Source organism: Scophthalmus maximus, chromosome 6, assembly GCF_022379125.1.
Source record: "Scophthalmus maximus strain ysfricsl-2021 chromosome 6, ASM2237912v1, whole genome shotgun sequence".
In the NCBI taxonomy this organism is placed as follows: Eukaryota; Metazoa; Chordata; class Actinopteri; order Pleuronectiformes; family Scophthalmidae; genus Scophthalmus; species Scophthalmus maximus.
The window spans coordinates 14,418,772-14,446,749 of record NC_061520.1 but is presented as its reverse complement, the minus strand read 5'-3'; the positions used below and the strand labels follow the sequence as shown (position 1 = coordinate 14,446,749).

Genomic DNA, 27,978 nt, shown 5'->3' with positions numbered 1-27,978 from the left:
CTCTCGCACATAGCGGATGGGCGGATTATTGAACATGATTGTAAAACAACGTTCATGTCGGCTGTCCAGCTTCGCGTAGCCGTAAAATAAACTCACCCGTCGGGAGAGTAATCACACTCACATTGGTCTGAAGCATGAGGCGTGTCAGAAGACAATTTGGCCAAAATAATCATGTGGGTTATTTTCTGATTTGGTAACACAAGCCCAATGTTTTATTTGGTTGGTGGTTTTTATAAAAGATTTTTTTTTAAGATTCACATTGTACAAGGATAACTAGAGACGTCTTCCGCTGATGCTCAATACGTAAACGCACACACACACACACGCATGCACAAACGCCCACAACCTACTCACACGCATTAATTATTGTTGATCAATGTCAATGTGCAGGTTTTGCTTTTGGCACATGAGCAAAATAATTTTTTTCACAAGTCGTGCTGCAGGTCACACATATATGGTTCACGCATATATAATTGCACGTTGCACGACTGACCGCTGAGTTTTGCGTTAAAGGCGCTGTGCGCGCTCCGCTCCGCTGTGATGCCGCTGCTGCTGCAGGGGAGCCTCCGTCCACAGCCCGCAGTGCTGCGAGGTGAGCCGGCCCGATTTGCCTCCTGACTGCCGCGTTTTCCCCCACATCTAATTCAATTTGCAAGACCTCTGAGGACCAAATTCATCAAGGAGACCGACCTCGTTGCAGGCGGGACGCGGACCAGCTTGGCAGTGCGCGTCTTTGTACTGAGGTGAGCTCCTGCTTCATTTGATCTGGCTGTTACAACAACAGGCCCACCGACGTGTCTTCAGCACGTTTGACCAGCACTGGGTGAACATCTGACGATTTCGCTGTACCGGGCCAAAATATGAGGAGAAAGGATAGGCGCGGAGATCTTCGGAACCAAAATAGTGGTCGATGAAATGAAATGCACCGGTTCTTTGTTTTAAAGGAGATGCTTTTCAACGTGTTAGGGATGTAACCGAAAGATTCATCAAGATTTGTGTGAATGATGTTTTCTTTGTTTTTTACTGCAGTCTCATTCGCCACAAGGTAGGATAATAGGCCCGTCTAATGGAGCTTATCAGCTGTGTCTGCAGCCGGGCATTTAATCTCGCTGGCCCGGATGGCTGAGCAGATTATTACATTACCTTGAGATTTTCTCATGTCAAAGATAGTGGGCACATATTGGGAGGAGAAGCTGATGGCAATTTATTGTCCAGAATTTGAATGGATCCAATTGAGATAACAAAAGCTCCTCTCTTCTGGTGACATGCATGGCCGACGCCTCATCAGCATTAGACCAGAAATATTCATCAGGATTTACTTGCTCCTTATACCTTTTAAAGCATCCCATGTTTTTTTTAAATTCTGATAATGAGACATTACATGGAGGTGGTGTAACAGCTAAACAGTTATAGGTCTTTAAATTCATCCATCTCAAAGAAAAGCACAGCTATGTTCATATGTTTTTAATGATCTAATTTGAATTTTGGATCATAAGAAACACTGCACGGCTCTATTATTGACCATTCTAAGGCAGCTTACTGTATCGGCATCAGGCTTGGCTGTTGTAGTGTCTTTTTGTAAATATATGTAATGTGAGTAGAATATGTGGTTTACATTTTCTTACTCTGGAATGTTATGTTGGGGACCTCCTGGTGACCCCCTTACCTTTTCTTTTAACCCCTCTTCTTTCTACATCTTACATAGTATAATCCAATTGAACCAGATGTTCCAAAAATATGAGGAGAACCTTTGTGTAGGCAACGTTTTAGTCATTATCTTCAGTTTTAGATCATGTATATCTTGTACATCTTGTACGGGCACTGTGCACTGAGGTTTATCGTTTACTTTGGGAGGGGCCAATGTTTTTGTCTATAGCATGTCGCGCTCCGTGCCTCATTGATTCAGCAAGTTTACAACATTACTCTTGATGATAAAAACACAATTTTAATGGTTTGTATTGAAAATTATGAGATCATTTTAATACTTTTCTTCATAATCTACTGAACTTTATGGCTGGGCATTAACTGCTGATAGTTTTTAACAGGAGCTCACCATGTAGGTATAATGATAAGGTGTTATAATCTTACAAGAACGAACATGAGTTTTCCATGTATAATAGTACATTTATATGATTTTGGATCTAATATGGGTTTCCCTATCTGCTTTTTTTCATGATTTGTGTATTTGTCTGTTTAATGTTGCCTGTGTTTGGTACAGCCAAGATGATTAGAGGTTATTAGTCTACTTTGATTTAACCTATAAACTATAAAATCCTCTGTTGTTGGATTATCTTTGCAGTTCTAAAGATTCTCTTTCCTATAGTTACTTTAGAATTTCAAAATGTATTACTACGATCCAGTTTTTGAGATAAATCTTATCTTATTTTATCATAAAAGACCACCAGCCATGTGCTGCTTTACTCTCTTTTGTATCTCCACCAGTAATGGAAGTGGCACACAATAATGAATGTGGTAATATAATATGTAAATTATGTGAGAGTCCAAAACAGCCTATCTGATTGGCTGCTCAGTCCTTCTTTACCCTGTACTGATTGTTTCGAGCTTGCCCCAATAAAACAAATGATCAACCCCCAACCCAGTATATCCCCAGGGGGCCATTAGTCCATGCAAGCAGCTGATGAAGCACCATATGGACGCTTGACTGTGTTTTTATGTGATGATTCAATGACTAACAAGTTCTCGTAATTTAACATATGTATTTTATGACTAATTTAGCTTTTTTTCCATCTTGTTTTCAGATGGGGAAGGTGTTCATCAATTTCTGTGACGATCTATATAGTTTCTGGAGATGCAGATGCCTGAGGATGCCCTTTCACTGACTGGATAGAGGCAGTTGGGTATGTATTCTTATTCATCGCGTTGGTGTTGACCAGTTAGTTCAGTTGAGATTCAGAAACCGACCGAGCGACACGATTTTCTTACTGTAGTATAAGAAAAGAAGAATAATAATTAGCTTTGGATACATCTGTAAGGTTTCACAAACTGTGTAGTAAATGTTTCGTTCTACCCGAGTACTGTGAAGCTTTTTCCTAGCGTGGAGGGCTTTTTTTACCGATCGCAGCTCTCTTTCCCATGCTCCGCCGAAATGAGGAGCATTGGGCGGATTGAAGCGGAACTGGATCTGTTCTGCTGCCAGTTGGTCTTGGAGGGCAGGCACCAAGGCTTTGAAGGTTTCGTGAAGTTCCCTGCCTCCTCCCTTAAAGCCGGTGCTTCGATCTGATAGGAGCTCAAAGGGTTTTCCTCTGCCCGCGTTGAAACGTTGTAGCGACATTATGAAGAAATGGCATCTATATTAGCCAGCAGGTCCAAGTGGACGGCCCGTGTGGTGAGGCACTTGTACAGGATACCCTACCTCTTCAGTTTCCATCGCCCGACTTTGCCGAACATTGGGCCGAAACAGTCCATACCGGTAGAGTGGAAGGGAGGTCTGAATAGCCTCAGACTTGAAGGGACAGATCTGCCATTCTTGGCACTTCCGGTTGGTTTCTCCCCTTCCTACACTCTGTGCAGTTGTGCTGGTGCTTCCTCACTGCTTCTCGACCTCTCAATATCCAGTAATTCCTGCGTAGTTCAGCAAAGACGCGTTCGGCACCAGGGTGATGCAACTGGTTGTCGTAGTGCCGGATTAGGAGCTTGGTGACTGGGTGGGAGGGAGCTAGTAGTACTGGGTGTAGGACTTCTTGACTTAAGCTGTCACACCTGCGAAGTATACCTCCCACTTGGATGAGGTCGGAAGACTCATCGTACTTGGGGGCCAGGGTAAGTTGTCTGCTGCTTGTCAGTATGGCTTTTCCCGATTTGATTAGTCCAAATTCCTCGGGAAAACTCTCCATCTGAGCATGTTTAATGAGAGTCAACTCTGCTTGACGGAAGTCTTCGGCATCAGGCTTGGCTGTACTGCTAGCCGCCTTGTGCAGAAGCTGCGTGGTAGCATCCAGGAGTTCCTGGTAGGTGCTGAACTGTTGGATATCGGGCACTGGGTGACCGGCTGCTCCTAAAGTCAGTCCACAGAATACCGTTTTCCTCAGTTCCTCTGCGTCCTCTGCGGGTTTCCCCTCTGGTGCCTTTGGCCAATGGTTGGCTGGCAGATGGAGGAAGGTAGGCCCTTGACTACAGCAATCTTTCTGAGCGAGCTGAGCTAGGGTTTTTCCTCACCCTGTTCTGTTCTTTAAATTTAATACTATTTGTTATAAGACAGTGAACTGCTGACTAAGGCTGTATGCATTTTACTTATCAAATTTATGCGTTCATAAATGTTCAGTCCTATTCTCGATAATTGTTAATTCGCAATCCTGTTGATGTAAGGAGACTCTACAACTGCGTCTGCACTCTCACCTGAACGTAACTTTAGTGTCCTGATCTGGCACCCTGGAGCGATTGTTGCCATACATAACTTTCTTTAACATATATTTGCAGGTGAAAAATAAAAAATATATATTTTTGACTAAATTCAACATGGTGGACTTAGATGAAATGTTCGACTCATCTTGCCTCACTAAACGCAAGTAGAATGAAGTGAGAAAGCTCTAAAGAGAGAAAGCTCTTAAGTTACATGGCAAAATAGATGGTGGTGTTATAGAAATGGAACAATTGTTGACATTCTTGTTTCCACATGTTCCACAGATTAACATACACGTTCAGTCCCTTTTGTTTACTTTTCATGTCCTGAAACCTCTCAACAAACACCTAAAAAGAGCTTTGCAAACTCAACAGATATTCATATTTGTCCAGTTCTAGCGGCTATAAAGAGGCAACAAGCTCCTTCACAATCTGTCCTTGTGAATGAGGTCTCAGTTTCCTATCTATTAGCTCGCACACCGAAAATCCTGCCTGCATAATGTCTCTGTCAAAATGTGGTCAAGCTGCTTGTTGGGCACAAACACAGCCAAAGAGTGTTAACTTTATCCAAGCACGTAGTTTTTGTCTGTGATGATGCTCAAGATGGGTCTTTTTCATTTCCTTTCCTTTCCCTTCCTCACTATGACTGCATCCCTGCAAACTAGGCACGCTGACATGTCTTTTACTTCAACTGAATAATAATAGTTTGTCCATTTCTCCTGAAGAAAATGCATCATTCCATGTCTTCTTCCTGTCTTGACAGTTACGATGAGGCTTTTCAGCAATAATGTGTAACAGCTTGTGTTTCGTTTACCCTGACTGTGCCCACCTTGAAGGACATTTTAGTCCGCTGCTTTATGTCATTTTCTTTCATCAGAGAAATATGAATTGCCATTTTTAGAACCATATTTCTGATTTGAATTGTCTCGTGGGCTTTTACAGTGCAGTGCGTAGGCTCGAATTGCCCCACCCCTGTACAGTCCACTCACTACACACCCACTCCCACACATGCACAGTGTGTGGGAGCGCCTTGAGATATTGTTATTAATATCTCCCAAACATTCAAAGTGGAAAGTTTTTGTTCATCACAGCTTCAAGGTAAGGAAAAAGGCTCAGTGTGTACTCTCACAATTCAACAAGTGCTGCGTGTTAAAACATCTGTTTCTGCGTAGCAGAGACGAATGGAGCGGAGGGGGAAAAACTTCCTGCAGCTGAACTTCCTGCTGCTGAAATCACTGGTGGGAAGCGTCAGTCTGCTTGCCAAGTGAAAACTGTGTCATGACAATTACTGATTCTGAACATGTGAAAATCGATTGTTTTGTTACATGTTTGAGTTGGTGAAAGCTCATAAGTAAGATTGCAACGTTCAGAAGCCATGTTGTTGGTTGCTATGATGTTAGAACAACATCTACAAGTAACATACCTATGTGGATCACGTGAACCAAACTATGATTTATTTGATAAATGTTTCTCTCCATCGATTTCTTCGCATCGTTAGCATTCTCACCTGAACACAGCTGTAGTGCTCTGATCTGACAATCTTGAGCGATTGTTGCCGCACCTTTGGATCCACAACACACCCTTTCAAACAGCCAGGATTACATAAAACTGTAGTAGTGTTGGTTTAGTTACAAAAACCATGATGACATATGTCTGTCAACGTCTGTTGTGACTGTATATCTCCTAAAGGAGATTGTATAACGTACAGGGAAAGGGAAAGAATATGAGTTTACATTTAGACCCACTTCAAATATAACTTTGCCAAGAGTGTGAGTGTGACACAAATGGAAATGAGGTAGACCAAGACTATGACTAAATCTGGAAATAGCGGAAAAGAAAGTAACAATTCAACAGTCTAATTTTAGACTATTCAAATCAAGTGGAAATCTGAGATTTTAAGCATTTTGGTACAACATTCCTACCTTTGATCAGTAACAGAGCATTACATACTTAAAAATATCCATTTGATAGGCTAACTGATCTCAGCTACAATCTCAACTAAACCTCACAATTATGTTTTTAGACAGAAGACAGACGTCCATGTGTTCAGAAAGGATCTCCTCGTGGCCAGTATGGACAGGGGGAATACATACAGCGACCAATACCTAAACTTTAACATATATATGAGCATGTGATCATGGTATTATGAGACACTTATTGTCCTTGTCTGCGTCAGGTTGTAGGATGCGGTACCTGAGGAAGACGGTGTTGCTTGCCATTCTGGCGTCTGTGGTGCTGGTGCTCGCCCTCCTTCATTCATGGCCCACGCGAGCCTACACCACAGTGGATGTGTGGCAGCGACCAGGTCCAATGGTAGAGAGGCGTCTGGGGGAGAGGCTCCCAGAACCAGACCACCAATTAGACAAAATCCCCTTTCGTGTGAGGGATAATGTGGCAAGGTAAGTGTCAAAAGCAGTCAGTTTATTCTATTCATTGACTCCTCGGTACAACAGACCCGAGCAACAATCGGAGTTTCCTGACATAAATGTGTCTCTGTTGATCCGTCCAGCTTGTTGGCACGTAATGGGTGCCTATGTGAGGGTGAGAGCGGAGGAGTGAACCTGCCCTTCGCCCAACTTTTATTCCCGCGGGTGTCAGCTCACCCGCTGCACACTGCCTTCGAAGCCTCTGAGCTGGAGGAAATAAAGAGGAGACGGGCCAAAGAGTACAAGAGTTTCCAGGAGAGGTAAGCAGCACCATACAGTAAAGTAAGAGAATGAAGACACAGAGAGCAGAAAAACTACTGTAAAATCATTTTAAAACCCCTCTGTCTCTCATATATAGAGAGAGACATCCTTGCCACCATAACACCTGCCTCAAATACTGCACCTCTTTACTACTTTCCTCGGCATCACCCATGATTCCTTTTTTCTTCCGCCTTAGACTGAAATAAAACCAGAACACAACAGTGATGCCATTAATAAGATCTAAAAGGAAAGGCGTTTTTTGTTAATGTTCCTTCCTCCCTAAATCAAAGGTATTTTATTATTAGCTGCTACGAAATTCCTGCCTGATCTTTTAGATCTCGTCAGTTCATGTTTTCAAAGAGCAAAACTCACTCACAGAAGTCTGAGTGCATTGGTCCTCTCATTCAGTTGCTGGTCTGTGTTTGTGGAAGCATGTTGCATGCAGGCTACAGTTCGCGTCTTCATCTTCAGTATGCATCTGAACATTTCCCCACAGGTCAGAGACACCTGCAGATGTTCTCATTGTAGCAGAGGCTAACAATCCCTTACAGTATCCAACACAGGGGGTGGACGTACGGCCCCTGAAAACAATCATGATCCCAGGTAAGACTTCAAAGACGGAGTGGGTGAGACATAAGACTCATGTGATACATTAGATCCCTGTCCAACAGTTGATAAAAGTTAAGATTAAAATACAGATTAAAACAGGTGTTAATTAATAAAAGGAAAAGAATGGCCTAGGCATTTTAAAATGTGATTCAAGGACTTGATTCTTGTTTCTCACATTTTACCAACAATGAGGTAACTAGGAGTTTATGTGATTAGATCATGACTTTATGTGACGTCACAATTATGTCATGCATTAATGTGCGTGCCTCAAAACTGTCTGAAATCCAGTTACAAAGAAAAGGGCATTAAATCATCATGAGTCATGCAAAATGTCACTCAGAAAATGATCTGCACACTTCTCTGCTATGAGCTGAAGGCTGCACACTGTCTCAAGGAAAAGTTATTAGCATGCTCAATCCTTAGAAAACACAAATTTAAACAATTTCTGGGAAAAGCAAGTTGATTAATATGTCTCGATACATGCAGCCACTAAGTCAATTGTTATCATATGCTTCTAGGTTTGGCCTTACACGACCTTCCCAGAGACCATCACTCAGTAAGTATTTCTGTGCGTCTCCATATTTTAGATCTCTCCTGGCTTTTTGTTTCACCTATGCTCTTTCCACGTCGCTGCAGATAAACATCACTGCCACGCTGGGAACGCTGAATGTAGCAGCAGAGGTAGATGGGGTGAAAATCAAAGGCGAGGGTGAGATGCACATGACTCTGTCGAGCAGCTTCCAGCCGAACCTGAACAGACAGCTGCAGTTTGTCACCTACACAAACACACTGTTTCACCCAAGCACAGCCGATACAGGTGAGGCCTCAGACAGAGCTTGTATTTTCAATTTTTTATCAGTAATTTCATTCCTACTTAAATATAAATATTCAAGGTCTTTTACTATGCTAGATTTAAATTCAAAACCCTTACAATAAACAGAGGTCATGTGATGAAGTTATGATTAACCACGTACATTCACTGACACAGGGCTATTCGTAGTTTGTGACTACTACATAAATATGAGATTCAATACAACGACAGGAGTGAATCATCCTCAGTTTTATCCGGTTACAGCGTTCTAACGATTTTGGTTGTTTCTTTTGTGTCTTTTAGTGCAGTTGGAGACAGAGGGGCATCAAGCTGCTTTCACTATCAAGATCCGTCACGGTGTGACACCTAAACTGTACAACACAGGATCCAAAGGAGGTAAAACACAACACCAGCAGATCCGTTGTGTCCATATTCAAACACTGTGCTACTTTTTAAAAACTGGAACAATTATCCTGCTTTTCAAATGTTTTCATCTATCTATCTTTTCTTCTATCTGTCTGTCTCAACAGACTACAATGTCAGCGCCCTCGTTACCATAGCTACGAAGACTTTCCTGCGCTATGATAAGCTTCAAGATCTTATCGACAGCGTCAGACGCTATTACCCTGCTGTCACCATAGTGATTGCTGATGACAGTGAAAATCCCAAAGCCATCTCTGGGCGTTACATCGAACACTACATCATGCCTTTTGGAAAGGTAAGAGCGCGCAGCGCGACCCTGATGCTGACAGCTGCTAATTTCACATTTCTGTTGTCACCGTTGATGCTCTCTGGAGCTCACGCTCAGTGTGACGTGTCGTAGGGTTGGTTTGCCGGACGGAACCTGGCTGTTTCCCAGGTGACGACCAAGTACGTGCTGTGGGTGGATGATGACTTTGTCTTCACAGCCAGCACCAAGCTGGAGAAGCTTGTGGATGTTTTAGAGAGGACCACTCTGGATCTGGTGAGGGACAGACAAATCAACTCAATGACTGTAACAGTGTTTTTATCTGAGCTGACAGTGATGTCAGTGTGTGTGTGTGTGTGTGTGTGTGTGTGTGTGTGTGTGTGTTTGTGACTGTGTTTCAAGGTGGGGGGTGCAGTGCGGGAGGCCACAGGGTATACTGCCACCTACAGACAGACCATCTCCATTGAGCCGGGGGAGGAGGATGGTGACTGTTTACACATGAGGAGAGGATTTCATCACGTCATCCAAGGCTTCCCCAACTGTGTTGTCACTGACGGCGTCATCAACTTTTTTCTGGCTCGCACCGACAAAGTCCAGCAGGTCGGTTTTGACCCGCGCCTCGCCAGGGTAGCTCACCTGGGTGAGTACTGAATTACTGTCATCCTTAAACACGCAGGAAAAATAGGGCCAGTGATATGACTGCATAGCTCAATAAAATAAACCAAGATTTGTTGAATATTTTAGCATTTGTTAATATGACAATTACGGAAAACAGCAGCGATCCTACACAATACATACCAATTCTATACGGCATTCACTAAACCTGCACTTTGTAGTAAGCGGTAAAATGACACAAAGTGTTATATGATGGACAATAGACAAACAATGTCATTTTTTAAAAGTTACTGAAGAAAAAAAGGCATTTGTGTATTGCATACAAGAAATGTATTGTAAAAGGAAATTTTTTGTTTGATCAGACATAAACAAAAAACAAGGAAAACAGGAATTAGCGATCTTCTTGGAGTCCAGTCAGTGAAACCAGATTGGAGTTTTGGGTTAGAGCTACTTTAAAAAAACAAAGTATTCACACAAAGCATCTGCTGATGTCAACCACAACTCACAAATATCCTGTTGAACCTCATTTGGCAGTAATAACCTCAAACAAGCATTTACAGAAGGAATTAATATCCTTTGTCTATACCTGTGATTTAGATCTGATCACATTTTATGATCAGTTTGTAAAGAAAGCCCGGTACCACACGTTTTCTTACCACTCTAGGAATATGTAGTCTGAAATTACGGAACATTTAATGTTTAATGTTATGTTTTCATAGCACATACACTAAACCTAGTATCTGAAAAGATACTAATGAAAAAAAAAACACACAGCCGACTTAAAAACACTGCTGAATAATAATCAGCGCACACATTTAGTAATTTATGCTTTTAAGATTCATATAGCATTTTAGTGACTAAGATGGAATCATACACCAAGATAATTTTTTGAGTTAATTAAATTGACATTTTCTTGTCAGCTCATGTCTAAAAGGAATTAAAATCTGCATGCAACATAAGAATTAATTTCATTCAATTTCAATATATCAGTTTCCCATTTTCTTCCCTTAGGTTTTAGGAAGTTAAATCCTCTGACTTTACCCTGTCTACATTGAATGTATGATTTGAGTGAAATAGTAACTGCATGTTTTTATGGCGGCACAATCAAATTAAATGGAAATAATCTTGATGTCGTTTACATACTATTTAATTTTATATCTTATTCTATTAAACCTATACGGTTGAGTTTTTTGTTTTTTTTTACATTTTGTGGTTCTGAAGAAAGTTTTGAATGACTGACACACTGCGTGAGTTTCAAGACCTAAAATGAAAATAAGTTAAACGTACTATTGCATTTGTTTTTCAGAGTTTTTCATCGATGGCCTGGGATCCCTCCACGTGGGCTCTTGTGATGATGTCATTGTCAATCACGCCACCAAAATCAAGCTTCCCTGGGTCAGCCAGTCGGAGAGCGACAAGACTTACGCCAAGTTTCGTTACCCGCCGGCCTCCTCTGATGCCACACATACAAAGAATGGCCTACTGTACTTCAAAAACCGCTTTCAGTGTTTGACTCATAATTAACTGATCTCTGGTTTGTCTAAGGTTGCTCCGCTCTCCCAGAGTGGCCACATAAGTTCTCCACCACTGCGTCCCGTCAGATACGATTTCAGACAAACACTTCTGTTTGCCTTTCGTTGGAATCCTTTATAATGTTGATTCTGTCAGTGCACTGATCATTTTACAATGAAAACATCCAGAAGCCGGGCATTACAGTTCAGGCATGCTCCTGGAGTGGAAACAGTAGAAAGTCAGCTGTAGTAACAAGCATATTGTTCTGTTTACACGGTTAAATCATAGCCTAATCTTGATTGACTCAAGGTTATAAACAGATTCTGCTTTGTGTTTGTCAAATCTTATGTGGCTTTATATCCTCAAGTGGATCCAACCCGGGAAAACTTGAAAGTCTGAGTCAAGTCATTGTCATCCTGTTCTCATGTGAGTTGAGGGATGTGTCCACCTTCACTTTGCACTATTCAAAAAATACAAACCACTGAGCTTGGAAAAGCAATAGTGAGTCAGTCTGAGAACAAGGACTCACCACTAGCGAATACAAAGGGAAGCTTAGCCGGAAGTGACAATCCTGTGGACACTGAGCATGGGTATCATCAATGCTATGTGAAAACCACATTCAGAACATTCTTGGTGTGGTAACTTCGCTTGTGACTGACTGGTCGTGCCAAAGGTGTGGCTGCTTTGTGTTATGGTTTTGCTTATCCCTTACCCACAATCCTTTGTGTTATTTGTAAGCGATTAATCATGTCTGACGAAGAGAAACTTTCAGGCCCATCTATCTGGAGTCACACCTGGTGTTACTGGCTGCTGGGAACTGGGAGCTGCCTTGTTTTTTTGTGTTTTTTATTCCGTCCGTCACTCAAGAAGAAACCAGGGAGGGGAGGAGCGTTTCTTTCCAGTGAATGCCGTTGAATAACACTGGGAGTGATCGCATCTTTACATGCTGCCTAAAAGAAAAGTTGGATGAACCAAAGTGCATGTTTAATTTCTGTCATATAAAACAAGAAAAGATGGAAGAATTGATAAAGGTTTGATGATTATTGGACATTTTAAAATGCGGTATAAGTCATTTGAGCATGAGAAATCAAATTGAAGTGATACCTGGTGAGAAAAGCAAATTAAGCAATGTGAGAGTGTGAAGCACCAACGCTTGAAATCCTGTTTTTATACTAACAGCTCCTCTGATACACTCATGCCTGAAGTGATGACAGTGTTCTTTTATACCATGGCCTTAAGATGGCGCCCTTGTGTCACGCTATTGTTACTTATTTTTCATTAGCAAAGAGGTGCCAGATATTTAAAAAATTATTTTTTTTTATGTTGAGAGGAATATTTTAAAGCTAACGGTTGTGATATTTTTGTCTGTTCTAGATTTTTCTTTTTGTTCACCAACATGTGATGTGATATTGCTGCAGACAGGAGAGAAAAACTAACTTCATCAGTGAAACTATTGTGAAAAATGGCTTTTGTGTAGTTATGTGTTCAAACAATGTGTCACATGTTAGTATCTGTAACAGTTCCATAGCTTTTTTTTTAAACAGTGATAATTTATTGTGTTAACTGAAATTTAACTTGCCTGCTTCACCCAAAAACCACTATTGTGAGTCTTCTGATCATAACATAATGAGCATTTTTTAATTTATTTATATGTTGGCATATTAAAATGTCGGTGAAAAAATACTTTCATTTTGAAAACATTTGTGCAACATTTGACCGTGACATCCTCTCTCACATTGGTTCAAACGATTACAGTCATTATTTTGTGACTAATAGTCACACAAGCAAATTAAAGCAAATATAGTTTCAAAGGCTGTACTGTTAGTCAAATTATAAAATTATTGAGGGGGCAAAAGAAGCAGAACTATGTCATTTGTTTTCAACAACAATTTTCTGGGATACTTTTTACTCGTGAATAAAGACTAATTGAACTATTATTACTGGTATATTAGAAATAATTTATCTGAAAAAATGTCAAGACATTGTTAATTGAAAACCTCTCATCAGTGAGATAAATGTTGATTTGTGAAGACAGGGAATGGAAATCGGTCTTTCTTAGAAATATCAGATAGACGGGGCACTAATCTACCTAATAATGACAAAAACTACACATATCTTTAAGAATATCTAGTATTACAGGTGTTGGCAGGGGCTGATGTATTGTGTCATTTTGTTTGATTTAACCTCCAGAGTTTGAGGGGAAATTACAACAATAAAAATGTGATCACAAAATAACTAATTACGAGCATGATCTCTCCGATAGAGGCCGGTGTACTCCAACAGGTTCACTGTTATGACATTCATTTTGTGTAAAAATCTGATTTAAAGCTATTAATACATATTGCAGGTAATCTTGTGAAAAAATTGGACCAAACTAATCAGACATGATTTTAGAAGAGAAAAGGGAAACAAGGGGAGCCAGTAAGACACACTGTACATTATGGTATGGTGAGGTGTGTGCTAAAGACAGATGATCTTGGGAATATTATGAAACATACATAAAATAATTAAGTCACAGAAAACAGATCAGGTTTCTATTTTCTTTCAGAGAAAAAGGTTTTTTTTGTTGAAAAACAACGATGCCAATATGTAACCAGCATATTTCTTTTTTTAATTCTGTATGTGTATCAGGACGTAACAAGACAGAGTTTTACTGATATGATTCCACGTGAGATTATTTACATTCAAGATGACAGTGACATATGAGCACCTCTGTATTATCTTTGTTCCCTTTGTCTTCTTTCTGCTTGATTTTGACACACGCTGTGGTTCGTGTTTGTGTATGTGTGTTTAGTTCAGATAACACAAACAATGGCTGGATCAAAATAGCCCACCAATGGGAAAACACAAGCTATTCGTTAATCTTTACTGAACACACATGCATGAAAACTCACATGGATACAGATCCCACGGTGAAGCCGGAATCTGCAGCCACCCGGTGAATTCAACGCTACAGTCATTTGAGGACCCCGAGTACGACTGTGTTCATGGAGTTAAGAACCCAGTTCTCTGGGAGAATAAAGTGGATTGGGTCCGTTGTGAAAAATATTATCTATTACAAAGAATATTCATCAAGGAAACTTTAATGGAAAAAAAGTAAGAAATGCATACATAACCAATATGAAGTAGACGTAGTCTGTGGTGCTTCAAAACAATATTTTCACATTTCATCTAATGTTACCACCATCTGAAGACGTGTATATGCAGTGTGTGCACAATGAACACAAACCAACATCAGATAAGCCTGCACCATAGTGGTATTTGAAGGGAACCTGGAAGGAAATCTGGGACACAATGTGCGGACGCTAATACCTCGATGACTTCTGTACAGGAGTGAAGCAGTCAAACTATGCTGACAAAGCACTCAGCAGCTCAGTCCTACTCCTGGAGGGTAAAGAGAGTCATGCGTCATCGCAGGGCATTACTGCTCGCTCTCCGTGAGCTGATCCAGGTTGATTGGTTGATGTGCCGAATAAATCCCGCCCTCAGCCTTAAAGAAGGTCGCCTGCAATTTGGCAGACACGCCCTGAGAGGAGAAACAACGCAATACATTTAACATTTTCTGACTTGCAAGTTTCAAGACACAACACACATTTACTCCCAAAGTAACTCCCTAAGTGTGTTTCTGCTTTTTGGTGATGGTGTAGGTTTACTGAGTTTTGTTACATTAACAACAACTATCTGCCATGGTCGAAAACAGGTTGAGGAGAGGGGTGAAGAGAACCAGACCTAGAGAGTAAAGTTGGCTTTACGGAAAAACAAAAACAACGAACTGAAAGGTGGTAAAACGCTCTGTGGCAGAGAGCTCTTCCACTGCACGCCCAACTACACCTGCAACCATGCACTGATTAGACAGTACTAACTGTCAATCATGCTGCATCCACGCCCCAATGTATACAGTGCTTTATCATCTATTTTCCTCTAAATGGGATCATAATTTACAAAATGACAATGATGTTGTATTGACAAAGACTCAAAACTAGCAACTGAGACCATTAAGTCTTCAGGAAAATGTTCACTGATGCTATAATTGTGTGATAAGTAGATACGTTTCTCATTGACTTCTATAGAAACAGACTTCTTTTTGCAACCAGTGGAGTTGCCTCTGCTGGCCATTCCAGAGAATACAGGCTTCAGGCCCAGCATTGGCTTCATGTGACTACATCCATTTCTATAAACAATCTATCTAGTCCTGTTGTTCAAAGAGACAGACAGCGACTCAGAGAGGTCTGACTATGTCTTGAAGTGCGAGGGATCAGCAGCTCAGCAGCGAATTTAAGGTAGAAAGGAAACTTGCTTGTTTGTCTCCACCCAAATGGAAGCTGGATGGAAACACTGCTGATCCAAAAACACCAGGAGGGAGAACAGAGAGTGACTCTGTGGAATCAGGCCAGACAAACCTGATTAATAAGAGCACTGTGATCTAACCATTTCCTCCTCTTTGTGGAAGTCTGGGCGAAAAAGATAAAACAGCAGGTCAGTGGGTTTTCCATAAACTAGATGACTGAATGAGACCGGCCACAGTTTAGGTCGTCAAAGTTTTTAAATCCACACAGAAACAACAACAACAGGATATCTGACAGAGGCAAGAGTCATTTCCCCCCATCATGAGAGATCAGGACAATAAACAGCCTCAGGCTGCTGCCACAGAGACAACAGCTCCACCGACACAACTTTAAACCCAGTGAGTGTGTGAGCGTGTGTGTGTGTCTGTTTTGTTTTTACTAAACTTAAAAGGAATCAAACATGTATAAAGCGAAACATAATAGCTAAGCTGAAGGGCAGTTTTTTTTTTTGGACAATGAAATTTCCAAATCTAGACAACTAAAAATAATTGATGATTAATATATTAAGTAAAGAATTTTGAATTTTCTTTTCATCGCTGTATGAATGAAGACTGAAGTACCTGCATGCTGTGCTGGCTGCACGGAAGCAGACCATTTGATGGCCCACGGTGGTGTCTCACCTCTGTGTACAAACTAAACTGCTGGTGGGAGAAAAGCGGCGGCAGAGATGCTCGAGGTTTCACCGCACAAGGGTTAGAAACCTAAATACAGAGACGGAAATCCAATAAAGACCACGTGAGAGACAGAGAGATGCATGCTTATGTGTAAAATTTGTAAAGAAGCATGTAGACTCACCGCCTTCAAAGCAGGGCAGTGTTGGGGCGGATGCAGAGACGGCAGGGAGGTGTTGTAAGACAACAGGCAGGGCTGCTGGCGTCGGTCCATGGATGCCGACGACTGAGGTCGCAGGCCAGGAGCTGACGCGGTTGGAGATTTCATGTTTCTGCCCAGACTGTTTGACTTGTTTTCTCTGCGTTGGTACTCTATCGGGGACTGAAGGGCTACAGAGGACGGGAGGAGATGTCACATTACTCATCAATCCCGAATCTTACATGTGTAGTTTTATTAAAGAAACACTGAGCTCTGGTACCATTTAGAAAGTTCCTCTGATTGTCTAAAATCTGGACCACATCACTGAGCCAGGCCAGTTGTATTTCCGAAGATGATGCCTGCATGATGAAACGTGTCACACTACCGTCATTCCCCCGGGAGGTGAGGACCAGACAGCATAGATCCTCTGAGTGCTCCTCCACGCCCAAACAGCTGACCTGCAGAGTGCACACAGGAGGAGTGTTAAACACTGAGAGCAGACACTAAACCAGAAATGCATTCAATCAGGTTTCACTCTTACCTTGATGCTGTTTTTAAAAGTGTACCCTGGCAACGAGAAGCCTTTTTTCTTATCGATTGGCTCACTGAAAATGACCAGCTGCTCAAACAGGAAGACCCGCCGCTCCCTCGCCCTGGACATGAGGCCACTTTCCTGCTCACTGACAGAGAAGGTGTCCTGCTGGAGCAGCTTCCCCTGAGCTGTGATTTTACCCTGAAACAATGTGTGCGTGTCACAAACATTGTGAGAGACCGCAAGACACCCTGGATGTGTGTTCAACCTCTGATTTAACAAAGAGATTAAAAAAACAAGTTTCCCACCTCGAAACCTTGGAGCCTGCCAACATTCATCATATCATTACAGCGTTTTGGCACAAAACACATCACCTCCACAGCCATCTACCAATTGGATGGAGGGAGAATCAGTAAGTGAACACAAGATTGTGGCACACACACAAAGAAATATCTTTGCTACACATTCATTCAGAATACTTTGTATTTACATTCCATAATAAAATCATACCTGCAGCTCCTCAACATCCCTTCCTGCTTTACTGTAGTACTTCAGGAAGTCCTGAGGGTGAAAAAATATTTTTTTTAGACTTTTAAGGATTTTGGAATCAGGCAGAAACAGTAACTTATTAGACCAATAATTAATCATCTCGTGGTTTGATTTAAGTAATTATGGAATTCCGTTATTACAATATTAAAACGTTAGCATTGCATAATATGGGTATGCACAGTGCATGCTCAGGGTATACACTCCACACTCTGATGCCTCTCACGTTTTCCCCTTTACACATTTTCCTTTTACTTACTAATCTGTCACCATTTTTTATTTTTAAGTTCATATACTTTCATCTATGGCTCTAATAAATCATTTACTAATGCTTTTCAGATCATAAGCCATTAACAGGAACAACTTTTGTGTTTTAGTGTTTGGTTATATAAAATCCTCCTCCTTTGAAAGTGGTACAGTAACCCCTCATTTCAGGTTTTTTTTAAATATTTTTTTATTGTGTTACAATGATCATGTTAATTCATGTAACAGTGCCATGCAGAGACATAGTTTGGTTAAAAAACAAAACCTTCAGCAGAAGCTGATACTTCATGATCCTCTGAACAGGCTTGATGAGCAGGTCGTTGAGCTGCAGCCTGTGACCCAACTGCTGCCTGAGATCCTGTCAGGTAAAAAGAGACAGAGAGAAAATGTTCAATTCATTAACTTAAAAAAGTCTTCGAAGGGAATAAATTTACTGTGGTGTAAAAGTATAGTCACCTCAAAGTAGTTCTCAATGTACTCAGAGACGATGTGCTCTGACTTTGGTTTGTTCTGACAGTAAACCACATACATGTGAAGACGTCGTTCCTGGAAATTTAAGACAGAGATGTGGTGATACTTCGAAATAAGATGTGTGTGTGTGTGTGTGTGTGTGTGTGTGTGTGTGTGTGAGGAGCAGTGCGAAGAGGGGACGGACAGAGATGCTCCAATTCTTAGTTTCCTCTCAGTTGTGTTGTTTCCTGTTTCCGTGTAGAGTTTTCTGGATTTTTTTTTTTTTTTAATCATTATCAAATGCCTCATTAAATCCAGTTCCAGTGGCTGATAAAGAACCGTTTCATTTACTGTGGTTTAATTAGGCATGCCCCACATAGAGCATGCTGACTACTGATATCAAGATGTACAGTATTTACCATCCTCTTTTCCTGAGTATAACTGTTTTACATGTTTTAATCTTCATCTTTCAATTCATCTATTATTTTGTGCTGAGATTTGTTTTCACTTTGATATCAAATTGTCAGTTTTATGTTCAATGTGCAGTGTAACTTATTAAGTCTTGAATAAGTTCAAAGGGGGCGTGAATTCTTCTCATGGAGTTTGACAACCTGTAATTCCAGCTCAACGTCACACACAGCGTGGTCTCTGTGGAGCATGATTGTGATGATTGTCGGCTTTGAGGCGTCTTTAGTCAAACCACAGTGATTACGAGCCCTTTTTAATCTGCAGCTGCACCTGCAGACAACTGATCAGCAAGACAACGGCGCATCTGGATGGCAGGGGCCCGAGGCTTTAAACACAGTTAGAGCCCTGAGCTGTGAGGCAGCTGCAACCTTCGGCAAAACTCAAAACATCCCCACTTGATCTGGGGACTCACATGTTTGATGAAGAGCTTGGCCAGGCTGTCTGGATCGTCCACACACTTCTCCAGCTCTCCCAGGAAGTAACTGTGTGACACGGTGCAGAGAAGGTCAAGCAGGAATAGTTATCCCACCAAATGAAGAGATTGTTCAAATGTCAGAGGAAGTGAGAGGGGAAAAAGACGACAGAGGAGACGTCTCTGACTCACTCCTTATGCCAGTCGTAGATCTGGTGAATGTTTCCAAACACAATCCTGTCCTTCCCTTTCATGTCCTCTGGAACTCCCTGATTAGCCATGGTGGCCATGTAGCCCTACACACACCGTCACACACATGATTTTAGCAGTCTAACAGCAGTTGCTAATTTCCATACAGAAAAAAAACCTATCTCAGTTTATAACATGAATTTTGTAGAGTGTTAATGATTAAAGAGTCAGAATGATCAAAGAATTATGTCTTTATAACTGTCATAAACAGATAATCTGAAGCTTTGAAGAGACACACCTGCACTATGAGTCCAAGATCTTCCACATACAGCGTTTCTGTCTCTATAAGCTCTGTCAGAACGTATCTGAAAGAGATATTTAAAAAAAGCAGATAAGGAAAATCAGGGGGAAAATAAAACCAGAAATGTACACAGGTGTTAAAAGAATAGTGGGACATTTTGAGAAATATGCTCATTTAAGTTCGTACAAAGAGTGATATGAGAACAACCATACCACTCTCATATATGAAACTCCTGCCACCATGGTAATCTTAGCTTAGCATAAAGCATGGAAACCGGGTGAGACCACCATTCTGGCCAAAATCCTCAAAAGTGTAAAAATAGCAAAGTTGGGTTTTTACAACGGGTTTTATGTTGGACTATATCTTGGCCGGCAGCAAAAAACATAAACTTCCTGAAGTGAGTGCACCAGGCCAAAGACTGGTCTGGCACAATACGCCACCGTTTTTCATACAGACATGAGTATGGTATCAATCCTCTCATCTCACTCTCGACAACACGGTTAATCAACATAGTTCCCAAAATATCAAACCATTTCTTTAATGTGGAGTTTGACGCCTACATGCTCTTCTCTAAGGCCATGTTTCTCTCCTCTTCACTGTCCACTGTGGCCGAACACTGACTGCCTGTATCATCAGTCACGGCACAGTTGTCTTCGCCTTGGAGAGTGTTGATGCTGGATTTTTGACTCTAAAACACACAAACCAGACGGTACAGATTTTGGTGAGCATTACTGTAAGATGTTATGTAGGAGGATTAGAAAAAAGTACATTCGTCATTCACTTTTTTTTTATTTTCTGCTTCTAATTCTACTCCACTACATTTCTGAGGGAAATGTTGAACGTTGTTTACAGATCACGATTTCACATCAAAGACAACATTCAATAAGCTATACTGATTACTATACTATAAAGATTTAACCAGTGGTTCACAGCCTTGACACAGTCTACCCCTTATGTAAAAGCAGGGATGGGGCCCCTTGCCGAGTTTCCAAAATCTTTGCAGTCTTCCAACAAAGAGACGCAAAACCTAAACCTAAAAAGCTATTTGAGGTAAAAATTATCCAATATTTCCCAAGAGAAAGTAGAGTAGCAGAACTTAGTTTTCCCCTTTTTTCTCTCCCAGAATTATCTTGTGACCCATTGCAGTGGGCCCAACACTGCACCTCACTAACTAACTGTATGTAAAGTAGTTCAAAAGTGCTCCACCCACACCATGCTAAAATTGATGCATCACTATCAACTGTGTAATAATGTCATATTATAATAATAATACATCAGTCACAGAGACCATTATTCTGCATGTATACTTTTACTATTGACACTTTCTTCCAAACTGAAAAAGGACTTGTAACACTACAACTTGTAATGGAGTATATTCAAATTATTGGCTGTAGTGCGGGAGAGGCCTGGCCACTGGGTGTCAGCTACACACCTTTAAATCATTGAGCTTCAGCCTCTTTGGGCCAAGCCAGAACACACTTGTGGAAAAATATGAAGATGTGAGGGTACTAATCCTGAGAAACACATCAGCTTGGCATTTTTGCTGATCCTCTTATGGAAAGTGATGCCAGCCCCTAAATTACCAGGGAACCTGAGAGTAATAATCCCTTTTTAATGTCTCTCCTTGTTGCTCGGGAGACTGTTGGGCAAGGACATTTGGAAACGTAGGAGCAGGCCTGAGAGATGAAGGTGAATAATGAGCAACATTTGCACAATTTGTCAGTCATAAAAAAGAGGGTGGTGGTGAGGAGAGTAGTTATATAACATATACCAGTCCTCACCTAAAAGCAGCATAATCCAATGTGAATTCGACTGTAATCCTCTTGACATACTGTTGTCTCGCCACATTTTGTTCTCTGCCTTGGTGCACTGAATATTAATCCTTCTGTGGAGGCAGTTTTTAGGTCAAATATGCACTTTCTGTTCATTTTAACCTTCTTTTATAAGGCCCATATTTTTTGTTCACATCCTCACCCAGCAGCCTGACACATTCTGCCTATGAACAACATCTGAGGTTCATTTCAAACTCCAGCTCCACTCTGGCTCAGCTTTACTTTGTGTTTGCTCTTAACGTTTTCTTCCTCTCTAACTGCAATAAGCTCCTGTGAAAACCATGAGAAGGATAATGGAATAGTTCAACTTTGCCGTTAATAGATTTGCTTTTGTTGGTCAAGAAGCTCAACACCACTCTCACATCTGTAAAGTAAATATGTCACTGGGGCCAGCAGCGTTATCTTAGCTTAGCTTAAAGACTGAAAACAGGGGGGCCTCAGCGAGCCTGGATCTGTCCAAATGTTACAACAACCACTCACTCGCACCTCTAAAACTCATATAACTCGATAACATGTAATATCCATTAGTGTTATCCTGTAGACCTTATGTGTTGATTTTTTTAAATAGTCTCGCTGTCGTTTATGCACTTAGTTTATTGCATGGCTGAAACAAACAAGATATTACATGTTCATTCCCCCTGTACAGGCTCCTGCAACATTTTTACTGTACAAACATTATCATGGAATCAACCTCCTCATTTAACTCACAGTAAGAAAGCGAATTAGCGTATTTCCCAAATTGTCAAACTATTGCTTTGACGAGATGAGAAGATAAGTCTTTCTATTCACACTGACCAGGGTAGCACCAAGGGAAGGAGCCAAAGTAAATATAAAGCTGAATGTGTCTATGATGTAATTTTATCCCAATAGACTATTTGACTGAGAATGAGGACAGTAACTTATAGAGCAGACTTGATTGGTGAACGGATTGTTTGAAATCTTTAGAAATAGTTTCTTCTCATTTGTAATGTAAACCTTATGAAGCTTGACTCTCATCCTTGGAGAGTTGTCTGACATCCACAGGCCTGTTTCTCACCTTGTCTGCACGCCTCTTCTTCTCATTTCAGAGTAAACTCCTCACCCCCCAACCCTGACCCTGTTTCGGCCTGTTTCAGGCTGCTTGGCTAGTTGATATCTTCCAGATGCCGTCTCGAAAAGCCCACAGGAGTGATTCCATTCACCACGGCCTTTCAAAGAGCACTTCGTACAGTGTGGGGTCTCCAGAAAGAAGTGGTATGTGCATGTGTGTGGGCACGCACACTATATGCAACAAAATGTGAGAAAATGTTCTGCTTATTTGGCACAATTGGTGGAAATCAAAGAAGCATACAAGTTATTTGCTAATAAGACCTGCATTAAGGTTTTTTTCAAAATCACTTTGAACCCAGGATCCTGTTCAGGTAATGGCTGTGCAAATGGTCTACAGTTTGATTATCATTTTGCCTTTTTGTTGAATCATATTGTTTCTTCACAGCCCAGTGGAAAGAGCCTCCTTGTCCAGTCCCTGGACCAGTGGTAAAGAACCACTCTTATACACGGTAATAGAATATGTGGCAACTTATACTACGATCGCCACATACTTGGTGTATGCAAATAAATGTTTGTATGAATGTATGAATGCATTATGCGTCAGTGAGGGTCCTCACAAGACAAACCTGGGTGCATGAGATATAATAAAACAAAATAGAATAGAATTACCAGACTCAGTGTGTCTCTGCCTTGCAGCAGGTCAGATAAGTAGCTCTGACGGGACGGCTGTGTAGGAGCTGCTGGACTCGACAGACTGTCTCTCCACATCTGTGCGATGGAAAAATAAACAGCCATTAGAAACAAGCAGATCAAATATGTTTCCTCATGATGAATAAGTCACGTTAAACTCGTAAGCTCTCAGTCTTTGCGTCTCTCACCATGTCTCCAGAGGGGAGGATGTTGTGGTTAACGTGCGGTTCCAGAGACCGCGGCTGAGCTTCATTGTGGGAAGGAGGCGATGGCGGCGGCCTCCTGTCTGACCTGCACATCTGCTTCTCCACTTTTCCTGCTCCTCCTCTGGTATCAGAGCTCAGTTTGCGTACAGGGTTGGTGAGCCATTTCTTCAGGGCACTGACAGGGTGCCGTGACCCTCCTGACGGGGAGTGTGAACAGGGGCTGGAGCTGCCTGAGGCGTGGTGGGGCACAGAGCCCCCTGATGGCGTGACACTGCCGTCACTGCCCGCCACAGAGTACGACTCTCCTGTAGAGGGAGAGAGAGAGGAGTGGAGGGGGTGGAATACAGCAGCTAATTGTGGGGTACATCCTCTCAGGTCAGATGCGTCAGACAGATTTCTGCACAAAAATGTCGTTCAATTTCCTGTGTTAAGCCCAAACTGTAACTTTAGTAGCTGCAGCTTCTATACATACCGGTCCTAAATTTCTATAAACACAACAACAGATCTGTTCTCATGAGGAAGGATTCATTAATGTAACTAGAAGGTTTATGCTATTACATTTGTTGCACACTGTTAATCTATTTAAACCAAACAGGGTTGATCAGTAACCAAGATCACACCATTTATAGCAATGTCCTTTTTTTTATTTTATTGAATTTTACAAAACAGGATTACGGCAGGGTTGATGTAGAATAAGGCATAATGAACATGGACTGTCCTCTTTTAATGCACTGACAAATGCATTATTTGCATTCACACAGGCAGACCCCATGTTGTGACGCTACATGAGATGGTTCATGAGTTTGCAAACAGCAGAGGTTGGGACAGGACGCCAGACAGCGTAAAGTTTTACAACAACTCATTTGACTTGTTCAAACTTAATGGAAATTTTGACCAATGGTACATGAATTCATGCACATTGTTGACTCTAACCAAGTACTGCTTTTGCACTGCGAAGAAGAATATCTAAAGAAATCTGCACAAATTCACAATACAAGACTGAAAAATAGTCATTTTATTCAACTGCGTTATTTAGATATTTTAGCTAAACAAAAGTATCAATACAATAATATTGTGTTCAAAGTTATAACAAAATGCAAGTTTTGACTGCTGTCAGTGTTACGTTATCACACTTAATGGGATTATTATTATTGATGCAATAACATGTAACCAGAATTCATTGTTGTATCTGGTTAAGGTGGAGCTAATTTCAATCTCTTTTATTCTTAGAAAAGTTACAAAATTGTGAGTAAAGTCCTTGAGCAGTAAATGTATTTGCCAAGGCTTTCCGCCACTGATATTTATTTTATTTATTTTTATCCAACTGAATCATCAAACTGAATACCTGATCTGAAATACTTAACTGTCAGTTATGAAACGTAGGGAAATTGATCTCATGCTAAATTACAATGTAGATGGTGAATTAGAAATTTAAATGATACAAACTTTTCAGATTTTGTCAGATACAACTGAACTCTGCTCTGCCCTCGTTCTACAACTCTGCCGGACCAACTCTGGAGCTGACACCCTTTTACAGCTGGATCGAGTTTCCCTCTTTAAGTCTCTAAATTGTGGAAACTGGTACCTAATCCTCAACCACACTGTTTTAATCAAGCTTCCTTACATTAATATTTCACTCTGTTCTGCTGATCATAGCAAAGGGGGAGCTTTCAGCATCCCCACTTAATCGTTTTGGACTCTTCCCAGAAGCCACTATTCCCTGTCAGCACATTTATGTAAGCTGTAATCATAATAACAAGCTTTCAAGAAGCCAGAGAAAATCTGGGTCAGCCGTTTGCCAAAACTGCCTGATACAGCCATTAAACAAGACCCCATACCGACAGGGAAATACTGAACCGTGTGTTTTTCCTCCTGTACCATTTCGGTTATCCTTCTACCAGATGGGGATGAGCAAAAAAATTAATCCCTAAATTAAAATATTGCACAAATATCACATTCGCCATTCATAAATCAATAATAGGTGTTCAATATGTATGTATTGGAAAATAAATTACACTTTCATTATCTCATGACAGTAATAATTTGTATGTTTTTTTCAGTTCTACTGTAGATGCTAGTTCGTCCTTTATTCTGTCACTTAAAGTAGGCTAGATCCAAATAAGACTGTCATCATACTAATTCATTGTCTGGTGCTTCAGTCATGCAGTGAACACCACACACTCATTTCATTAATGGGTTGATTAAGAGGGAAGAGAAGAGGGTCAGGACGTGTGTGCCTGTGTCCGTGTATCTGTGCATGTGTGTGTAAATGCAAGAGAGAGAGAGAGAGAGAGAGAGAGAGAGAGAGAGAGGCTGTGTGTTTGTGCATCATTATCATTAATCCTGAAGGAAACACAGAAGTTTGTATCAAATTTCAAAGAAGTCTGTCCACTACACATCAAAATAATCAACCTGCTGATGGCGCTTGGAGGAAAAATCACCGGGTCAACAATGTCATTAGATTTCATCCTCTGGGACCATGAGTGTCTGTAACAAAGTTCATGGCAATATCTAATATTTATTGATTTATTTCATTCTAGACCAAAGTTTTAGGCCTCTTGATCGACACTGTCAGCCCTAGAAGCTAGTTACAAGCCTGTGTTGTTCAATCTAATCTGTCTCTCAATCTTCAATGCACGCTGTTGTCTCTCTCCATTAGTGTTTCGCAGAAAGTACATAAATTCCCTTTGTGCAAACATCTACAAATGTTATCACCCTGAGCAGAGACAGATGCTAATGGTCTTAGGTATCAAGGTCAGGCCATACAGGGCCTCTAATGACCATCTCACCATCTGTTGAAATGATACAACAAGTGCACCTTACTGGAGATTTTGTCAATCAACACTTTCTGAGCTGGCCCTTAATGGTGCGTGATGGTCACACACGTACAGATCGCTGCTGAGATGAGTGACTCAGTTTGTCATGTTTGTTTGAGATGCTTATGTAATGTGTCATTTTCCCACGGAGCAACAGCTGGAGCACCATCCGGACTGCTGGGACTGTCAGCAGTACGTGCAAGCATACATGCTATGAATGGCATGAACAACATCCAAATTACATTTTACTACCTTTTTCTTTGTGTAAAACTTTGTCTATGAAAAGTGAATGGTGACTGTTTCAACTCTATCTAAAATTTGAAGGAAAACATTTTTTGAGTTAGTATTGAGGCTGGTTCGTGTGACTCATCAGTTGTGGAGGTGCAACACAAATTCTCTGGTGCATGCAGATTGATGGATGGATTAAGGTTGGGTGGGGTTTGATTTTCTCAGCATGCCCATTGGCTCAGGCAACACACCTACCCAGATGGAGAGAGATAGCAGCAAACAAGACCAAACATTAGCAAGGGGTCAGTCAACCTGACCGTAATCATGTCTGTCACACAAGGCACCAGCAGCTCAAACACTACCGGCCAATTGTGCAACAGTTTGAAATGAACTGAAACTGAGTAGATTGTTTGTTTATTTTCTGGAGAATTTTTACATTCAAGTCATCTGGCTTCACTTTTCTCATCTTTACTGATAGGTATTTACTTATTCTCCCTTTGCCCACCTGTCGTAGACCTGCATGTGTTCAAAGATGTATTTTTGCAACTTTTTCTGTGAAAACAATCTAATTCGAGCTCTGTCCTCTCAGCCTGTTGAAGCTGTCAACCACCCAGCTAAAAAAGTGACTGAGTGGCTTATTTTAACCTGAACCAGAGCATATTTTTAAATTGGTTAATCATTTTTCAATAAGTGTCAGAATATGATGTGAAGCAATGACGGAATTAGTATAATCACAATGTGTCTATGCAATAGAAGGATATTATCTACATGTATGCTACTTTTGAAAGTGAACCAAAACATTGAAACTATGTGGCATGATTACAGTAAGAGTGAACCAATTTTATAATGTCGGGTGTTTAACGAGAAAATCATTCTCATGACAGAGAACATCTGTGCTTATCTGGCTCAGATAGAAGAGAGTGCAGCTTCCATGACCTTTTTTACATCATGTTGTTCAGGTCGTCTCTCTCTCTCTCTCTCTCCCCCTGTCGCTCCCCCTCTCTGAGAGACAATTGACTTCTATCTTCCCCCACTCAAGCCCATAGATGGACACAGTCAGTGACGTCAGGATTTATTGAGATGCTGCTTCAAACAGACACTTCATACCAGCCCTTTGTGTGCCATATATATATTTATGGGAGATGATTGATGTTGTTGCTTCACATTATGTGCATGCTGATGGATGAAATTATCACTGTTTTCAGATCCAATCATTTTTGGGCCCAAAATGTCTGCTTCACTTCCTGTTTAAATACTGCCAAGAGAAATACATCTCAGTCCACATCGCTGTCAACTACAAAACTACAAATCAGCCACTCTCAAATCGTCCTCATCCGTACAATCGTTAGCAGGACTGATTCACATCTGTATCAATCTGGGAGACTGACAGATTGATAGAAGTAAAAACACACATGCACACACTCTCCCTCACACAAAATCACAGTGAAAAAGAGTGAACAAAGGAGAGCTGGTCCATTATTAGGAACATTGTTTTTGCTAGTAAACTATGACAATAATGATTATGATTAACATCCTTTCACCCTCATATCCTGCATATTGTATGAAACAGTAACTGTT

At 41.0% G+C, this 27,978-nt stretch overlaps 2 protein-coding genes across 16 annotated transcripts in view; one reads left to right on the top strand and one right to left on the bottom strand.

The window, feature by feature from the left end:
- Positions 1-217: 217 nt before the first annotated feature.
- On the top strand, positions 218-13,218 carry b4galnt1b (beta-1,4-N-acetyl-galactosaminyl transferase 1b). Of its 6 annotated transcripts, none has more exons than XM_035630439.2 (12): positions 218-743; positions 2,760-2,858; positions 6,536-6,758; positions 6,869-7,045; positions 7,543-7,649; positions 8,174-8,211; positions 8,292-8,472; positions 8,770-8,862; positions 8,997-9,184; positions 9,290-9,430; positions 9,557-9,794; positions 11,076-13,218. In XM_035630439.2, the coding sequence occupies exons 3-12, from the start codon at positions 6,544-6,546 to the stop codon at positions 11,291-11,293; spliced, it is 1,596 nt and encodes a 531-aa protein (XP_035486332.1). In that variant the 5' UTR covers positions 218-743; positions 2,760-2,858; positions 6,536-6,543; the 3' UTR covers positions 11,294-13,218. The 6 variants fall into 6 exon arrangements, with proteins under 6 accessions (XP_035486332.1, XP_035486334.1, XP_035486339.1 ...); XM_035630441.2 differs by lacking the exon at positions 218-743 and adding an exon at positions 809-1,045; XM_035630444.1 differs by lacking the exons at positions 218-743; positions 2,760-2,858 and adding exons at positions 5,327-5,457; positions 5,535-5,597.
- Positions 13,219-13,871: 653 nt separating this feature from the next.
- arhgef25b (Rho guanine nucleotide exchange factor (GEF) 25b) overlaps positions 13,872-27,978 on the bottom strand; it is a 29,220-nt gene continuing 15,113 nt past the window's right edge. For 8 of the 10 annotated variants that reach the window (XM_035630422.2, XM_035630425.2, XM_035630418.2 and 5 more), the window contains 16 exons: positions 23,339-23,661; positions 23,130-23,228; positions 20,160-20,287; positions 19,597-19,663; positions 19,302-19,405; positions 19,110-19,179; positions 18,236-18,325; positions 18,045-18,137; positions 17,480-17,530; positions 17,278-17,355; positions 16,979-17,170; positions 16,718-16,895; positions 16,423-16,628; positions 16,188-16,328; positions 15,682-15,732; positions 13,872-14,807 (listed from right to left, as the gene is read on the bottom strand). In XM_035630422.2, the coding sequence (XP_035486315.1) occupies positions 14,703-14,807; positions 15,682-15,732; positions 16,188-16,328; positions 16,423-16,628; positions 16,718-16,895; positions 16,979-17,170; positions 17,278-17,355; positions 17,480-17,530; positions 18,045-18,137; positions 18,236-18,325; positions 19,110-19,179; positions 19,302-19,405; positions 19,597-19,663; positions 20,160-20,287; positions 23,130-23,228; positions 23,339-23,661 (1,976 nt within the window). In that variant the 3' untranslated portion in view covers positions 13,872-14,702. The remainder of the gene's footprint in view (positions 14,808-15,681; positions 15,733-16,187; positions 16,329-16,422; positions 16,629-16,717; positions 16,896-16,978; positions 17,171-17,277; positions 17,356-17,479; positions 17,531-18,044; positions 18,138-18,235; positions 18,326-19,109; positions 19,180-19,301; positions 19,406-19,596; positions 19,664-20,159; positions 20,288-23,129; positions 23,229-23,338; positions 23,662-27,978) is intronic. The other 2 variants (XM_035630426.2, XM_035630429.2) reach the window with 2 other exon arrangements.